This window comes from Haemorhous mexicanus, chromosome 11 (genome assembly GCF_027477595.1).
Source record: "Haemorhous mexicanus isolate bHaeMex1 chromosome 11, bHaeMex1.pri, whole genome shotgun sequence".
NCBI classification, from domain to species: Eukaryota; Metazoa; Chordata; class Aves; order Passeriformes; family Fringillidae; genus Haemorhous; species Haemorhous mexicanus.
The window spans coordinates 19,246,371-19,253,411 of record NC_082351.1 but is presented as its reverse complement, the minus strand read 5'-3'; the positions used below and the strand labels follow the sequence as shown (position 1 = coordinate 19,253,411).

Sequence of the window (7,041 nt, the reverse complement as noted above, 5' to 3'; positions counted from 1 at the left end):
TGGGCAAGTCTCAGCTCTTTTGAGTTTCAGTTTCCTGCCTGGAAAGCAGAGGATTCAGTTCCTTTCCTCAGAGCAGCATGGTTTTATAAAGTACAAATATTTGTGAAGTTAAGTGCTTTGACTGTGTGAGCCTCTGAGAGAAGAAACCATAAATATGTGTCAGGCCTATGATCTGAATTCAAACCAGTGAACTAGAAAAAGTGTTGACAGCCTGAAACCAACTGCCCTGTACACACATCTCCTTCTGTCTACCTGAAAGATTATTTGTGGAATGTGTTTCTATTTTTCTCTGACAAAAAAATAGAATACCAAGCAAAGAAGCATGACCCACTTCTTTGTCAGGCAAGCTCTAAACCCTGCTTACTGGGATGTGACTGAGGTATTGATGAAAGAGAAGCTCATTTTAGGCCACAGTATTCATCCTGCCCTTGAAGAAGAAACAAGGCTTGCCACTTTCAGATGAAATGGATGTGCTTTCCAAGCCAAAGTATGTTTATCTCCTCCACAACTTCTCTATGATCTGTAATTATATTTGAACCAGCCAGTGAAACAGGTAAGTGGCAAATGAGGGGAGTTAGGAATGTAACTAATCATTTTATAATAGGAAAACATCCAAGCAGTACAGCACTGACAGTACCTGCAAACTCTGCTAATAGTCAATCAATAGGTCTGATAAGAGCATCACTCATCACAAACTGCTTCACCCTCAGCAAATTTTCATGGTCTTTTCTCTGTGGAGTGCCAGGAATGGGTGCACATCATGCTGCTCCTGATGTTGGCCATAGGAGTAGACTTCCTTCAAGGTTTTGTTTTTGTTTTTTTTATATAGCATATGGTATGTTCAAAACAATATCAAGTCATACCACACTGAGCCTTTTATTACCAGAGATTTTTGGACAGAAGCACATAATCTAAGTTTTCTGAATTAATAGGCAGATGGTAGCTACCTCTTTTTTTTTGGTATTTTTTTCCAACTTGTACATTTTAGATTTACAGAACTTGATTTCACACATCTGAAGAAACACTGACATAAATCTAAATTTATCTTTGATGCATTTACAAATATTCTTTTTCTTTTTTTTTCATTTCCTGAAGTGCCTCTGTCTAGACTTCTGCCAAAAAGCATGAACTTTCATTTTCTCCTCTGTTAACATAAATACCTTTTGACATTGTGCAGAGAATGGCATGACTGTCACTTTCCCATGAGGATATGAGGACCACTGAAACACATCTGCTCTCCATTGGCCAGGGTAAGTAGCTCTGACATCTTCCTGCTACACACTCTGCTACTGTGAACATCCCTGAAATGCAGAATATTTGTGACTCTAGGCTTGTTGAATTCTTTTTCATTATTGTTTTCAACTTGGTTCCCTGAAACAACAAAGGTTAGTTGCATCTAACTCTTAATTGGACTTCATGTTCTATCAGTCATTATTTTTGCAAAGGCCTTAATTGCCCTCTAAAACATTTTAATTAAAACAGCAATTTCTCTTTGCTGCACTTCACGAGCAGATTTTTGCGGCAACTTCAAAGAGACGCAGATGTTTACTGAATTTGGTGGGGTGGCATTTGAGGCTGCCTACCGGCAAAGAAAAATTCACAAACATCTCAAAGAAACTTTCCTGTGGTAATGACAACATTTCCTTCTGACATTTTAGCAAGTCTAATATTTCCCAATCTCAACAGGGATATTTCATAGGCACAGCACGAGCAGCATTATCTGCTCACAGGATGAGCCACAGCAGCAGCTCTGCTCTGGGGTAAAAACCTCCCAGTGGTGATACCTGGGGCTTTGGCAAAGGGTACCAGAGGCCAGACATGGGTTTGTTTGGGGCTCCTCAAATGGAGCATCAGGAGACTGGGAATAAGGAAACCAAAGTTCAATTTCTGCTGGATTTTCCACAGCTCCCCAGTGTGACTGTGGGAGGCTGCTTAGTTTTATGTGCATCAGTTCCAGCTGGTAAAAGGCTGACAACATGTCCTGACTTTGAATGGACTTACCTGCTGGTCTATCTCCTAGTGCACCAAAGGGTGCTTGAGGGGATCTTGAGGTTTATAAATTGCTGTTTGAGTAAAATTCAGAAATTCTAGGGGTTTTTTTGGAGGAGTTTCTCTTTACTAGTGGCAGCTGAGCCTGGAGCTGATCTTACTGGGGGTAACCAGGCAGGCAGGCAGTGTTCCCCTCTGAACTGAGATGATGGTACTGGACACATGGCCATGGCAGACTACATCTAAAATACAGAGTAGGGTCCAAGTACCTTCTGTGGTTTGGGCAGGTGGCTGTCCCCAGAAAATACCCAGCCTGCCCAGCTGAGCCACCAGGGAGGGTGGTACCCATGTGCAAGGATCACCATCACTCACAAGTGATGGTGAGGCTCATGCTCCTTTCTGTGCATAGAACCAGAATTCTTAATGCTGGAAATGACCTCTAGTCCAACTGTTAACCTCACACTGCCATCTTCAAGTCCAGCTGTTAACCTCACACTGCCATCTTCACCACTAAACCATGTCCCCAAGTGCCACGTTGAGGCCTTTTCTTGAACATTCCATGGACAGTGATTCTATCACTTTCTGGGTCATCTGTTTCTTCCCTGGGTACTCTTCACTCATTTTTTTGAAGGGAGATAACAGAAATACTTGGAAACAGCTTATCCATTTCCACTGTGAGCACTGGGAAAAGATCAGCATGGAAAGCCAGCATGGAATATGGCGTGACACGTCATGTAGCTGCTTTAATCTGCACTGTAATTACAGTGACAATTTCTGCCTCTTGAAGCATCAGGATTGAAGTGGTTACCCTGAAGGAGAAAGAAACTCAGTGGGAGAATTTCAGCCAAATCTAGGATGGGAAGTGCAGCACTTCCTCTGCAGTGGATTAAAAGTGATCAGCATGGCCAAAGGCATCCTGTGAGAGACAGGTAAGCAGGCTGAAAGGAAATTGGAAATATTAAAGGAATGAAGCTGGACTGAACAGAACTAGTTTTACAATTCCCTATTCCTCCTTGATTTGGTAGCATTAGGCAGACTGAAGGGTAGATTGTGCAGACTTATGCGTGACAGCAAGACACTTTTCCACACCAATAAACCCTCTGAAATTAATTGGATTGCTCACAAAAGTGCCTGGGAATGTGAACTAGGCTCGCACATTTCAGCCCTCAGATTTGATCTTTCTTCAGCAATGCCAGGGCCAGACTGCCTGGTGAACAGCTACAGCTCAGCCAGAAATGGGAGTCAGCAGTGACTGGGTCAAGGTCTCTGTGGACACATCCTTGCTGAGGAGCATCTCAGCTCACCATGGCAAGAAACAGATTGAAAATAAACTGAAGGAAACTATACTGAAAGTGAAGGGATCAGCCACACATTTGTGTTTGCCACAAACTGTTGGGCATTTGCTATGCCATGGAATTGCTCATGTGAATGCTTTTAGCTGATGGCAAATGCTCTCAATGAGAATTAGCCTGGCCTGTAATGAGGGAAACCTAAATTTAGGAAGTTCTCCCATGTGTGCTGTGGGGTAAGAGCACACAGCCAGGTGTCCACAGAGGCAGGCTTAAGCTGAGGTGCCTGTTCACCAAATGCAAATGAGCTCCTGAAACACCAAACCATATGAAAAACTCCCCTCATGTGCCAGTCTGGAAGGAAGAAGCTTTGTTGTTGTTTCAAAGAATTAGTGAGCCAACAATGCAAAGCTTTGGAGGTGCTTACTGGGTCTTTACTGAGTCTCTAGGAGCTATACAAAGTCTGAAGACATTGTACGTACAGTACATCTTTAATAAGAAGGGAGCTCACAGTCTACCAAACTCTGCCAAATAAACTTTGAATACATACTGTACTTCACTCAGTAGTTGTCCATCTCTTCTTCATGGAATATCTAACAGCTCTAAAAATATTTTCCTGGAGGAGGATAGAATTATCATCGTTATATATCAATCAAGTATGGTTAATGAAGCAAAGCCAGCATGCTAGTATTGCACAAGGGGAAAAGCCTCCAGAACACAAAGTGGAACAACAAATGCCCTCAAAATTCTGCCGAAGGGAACAGGAAGCTCTGGATGCTGCATCAGTAGGATTCGTGTAGCTCTTAGGCGTCCTTGTACCACAGCAGGTTTGCTTTGCCTCTTCACTGCCACATTTCTCTCTCAAACAGGTAGGGAACTTCCAGACCATTGCAAAAAAAGAAAAAAAAAATACAGCAGCTGCAGCAAAGTGTGGTACTATTCAATTTCTTGAAGAGTGAGGCTTTTATTTCAAAATATCATATATTAATATATATATATTTCTATATATATATATACTTTAACTGGTATAAAGTAAATTGTAGATCCAAACTTATACTGTTGCTTTTACTTTGCAATCTCAGAAACTTTAGCAAAGGAACCACTTTCTTCATTTTTTTTATTTTCAGCTGTCAAAAATCAGGGCCATTATTTCCACCGAATCCTTTCTTTCACACAGTAAAGCCACTGTTGTTTTCTGGTAAACAGTCAAAGTGCAAATAAGAAATCCATTTGGCTTGGAAATGCTGAGATGGTTTTAAACTTTCAATACTTTGTCCTCATAAATCAGCAGGGCTTTCACTGTCTCCGTGCAGACGTGGGCGCTCTGTTAAGTCCTTGGGTGGATCTGCAGTGAGAAAATGGGAAAGAGTCAGTTATGCATAATATGTTATTTTTTTAAATATAGTCTCTTGGAAAAGAAAGACCCAGGCTCTGTGGGATAAGCTGATTGATATAGCTGAGTTTAAATGCAATACCAGAGGAGTGTGTGTCTTTTAGCACTGCAGGGGTGTAAAAATATGCAAGAGACAGATCCTGAGCAAGATCCTGCCTCTGCCTTGGGAGAGATTGGATGTGCTTTAACCACCTGGGCTGGTGGTGCTGGACATCACAGAATGTCTTGGTTTGGCAGGGACATCTTCCACTACCCCACGTTGCTCCAAGCTCTGTCCAACCTGGCCTTGGACACCTCCAGGGGTGAGGCAGCCACAGCTTCTTGGGGCAGCCTGTGCCAGGGCCTCACCACCCTCAGAGGGAAGAATTCATTCCTAATATCCAATCTAAACCTCCTGTCTGTCAGTCTGAAGCCATTCTCTCCTGTAGTGTTCCCTGATGCCCTTATAAAGAGTCTCTCTCCATCTTCCTTGTAGGAGCCCTTCAAGCAAGAAGGACAAGATCTGGGCCTGGGGCTGTGCTCATCCCAGCCTTCCACCCTCCCCTTCCCAGAGTGATTCCAGTGACTTCTGCTGGACAAGACTGGCTGCAGCATCCATCCACCTTTCAGGTTTGTTTGGAACCCCTCCAATTCACTTCCCCAGAGGGCAGGGCCACAGCAGCTCCTCCACCTACTCACCCTGTGGGAGATAACTCACCCTGCAACAGACCAAACCCCATCCCTCCTTGTGACCACCACCAAAACTGATCTGAGTGCTGCACTAATGCTGCAAGGGGAAACACCAATGCCCAGGAGTTTTTTAGGATGCTGAAATAAGAATAACTGTCCAACAGCAGAAATTGTGCTCTCCAGAAAAAGCTTTTGTTATGCTTTTGCTGTTCTGGCTCACCCAGATGAACACCACAGGGGGTTCAGCCCTTTGCCAGGCAACTGGGTCAGCAATGAAACTCACATTGACTTGAATATGGTCAGGCTTGGAATTAAATCAGGGCTACAGATTATTATCTAAGCACAAGGTGATTAAATACAGCAGCAAATATTAGAGCAAGAGAGATTTGCATGAGATCCAGACAGCTCAAATTGAATGAAAATGAATCCCATCAGTTAAAATTGAAACAAATGGTTTCAACCAGATTAAACCAGTCAGAACCAGTTCAAACCAGATTAAACTGGTCAAAACAGGATAAAAATGGTAGACATTGGTTTAAAGTAATTCAAACTGCTCAGAACCAGTTCAGATGGGCCAAAGCTTGTTAAAGCTGGTTAAAACAGATCAAACCAGGCTGTAGCACAAGGCACAGGCTGAGAAGCTGGAGAGGGGCTTTGAGCTGAGCTCTTCTGCCCATTCCCAGCTGATCAACACATTAATTTCCATGCTCCAGAATATCAGCAGCATCCAGCCTGAGATGCTGCTCTCCTATTTCCACTGGTGCCAGCTGCTGTCCTGAAAGTGGCAAGGTGACCTCCAGCAGGTTCTAGCACAGCTCCAAGGGTCCCACATTTGTAAGGAAAGCACTGAAAGTTCTTAAATAAATTAAAAAAAAAAGGAGTGATGAGGGATTAAATGAACATTGAAACTGCTCCAAAAACTGAATGACAATATTATTTCCTTCCAGTGTTTGTCACCTGTCTGACCATCAATAGAAAACAAATCAAGTTAAGGAAGCTGTGAGATTTAGAACTTTGGCTTTAATAACTTAATTAGTGAGCTATAGTAAAGGGCTTAACACAGAAATAAATACATGAAAAGGAAGCAATGAAGAATATGCTGGTAAAGACTTCACTGAGTCTGTTGTCCACCTCTTTCTGACACTAATCAATATTAATCACATGTGAGACCCTACTGAAGTTACGCACTACCCTAGAAAATGATATATATTGTGTATATACATGTCTCCAGAAATATATATATAAAAATATATATAACATACACATATGCTTATATGTGATTTACTGTGGGTCTGGAAGAATGCACTAATGGGCATCTTAATCCCAAGAATCATAAATGGGAATGTTTTCCTTGTCAGGACAGCAGCTAATGTAAATGTATTTAGTGTAAGGAAAAGCCTTCATTAAAAAGTTTACAGTTTACAGCCTATGGAGACTGGCTGTAGCCTTCTGCCTCATCACCACAGAGAGAGCTGGGATGTTGACTGATTTGTCTTTTTTCTTCTGCTTTCTTAACTTCCTTAACTACTCAAATTAGACACACATGGCCCAGTCTTGGAAGCTGGATTGTGGTCAGGGCAGATTACATTGCAATCTCATTCTCTGCTGCTGTCTGAAATGGCAAAACAAAGGAAAAAAGAAAAAAAGCCTGTTTCAGGATCTGATTGCTTCCATTATTTTATATTTATGTTGCTGGAGTTG

At 42.3% G+C, this 7,041-nt stretch overlaps 1 protein-coding gene across 1 annotated transcript in view; it reads right to left on the bottom strand.

Moving 5' to 3' along the window:
- Positions 1–3,593: 3,593 nt before the first annotated feature.
- TAFA1 (TAFA chemokine like family member 1) overlaps positions 3,594–7,041 on the bottom strand; it is a 210,229-nt gene continuing 206,781 nt past the window's right edge. The window contains exon 5 of the mRNA XM_059856949.1: positions 3,594–4,623. Within this exon, the coding sequence (XP_059712932.1) occupies positions 4,606–4,623 (18 nt within the window). The 3' untranslated portion in view covers positions 3,594–4,605. The remainder of the gene's footprint in view (positions 4,624–7,041) is intronic.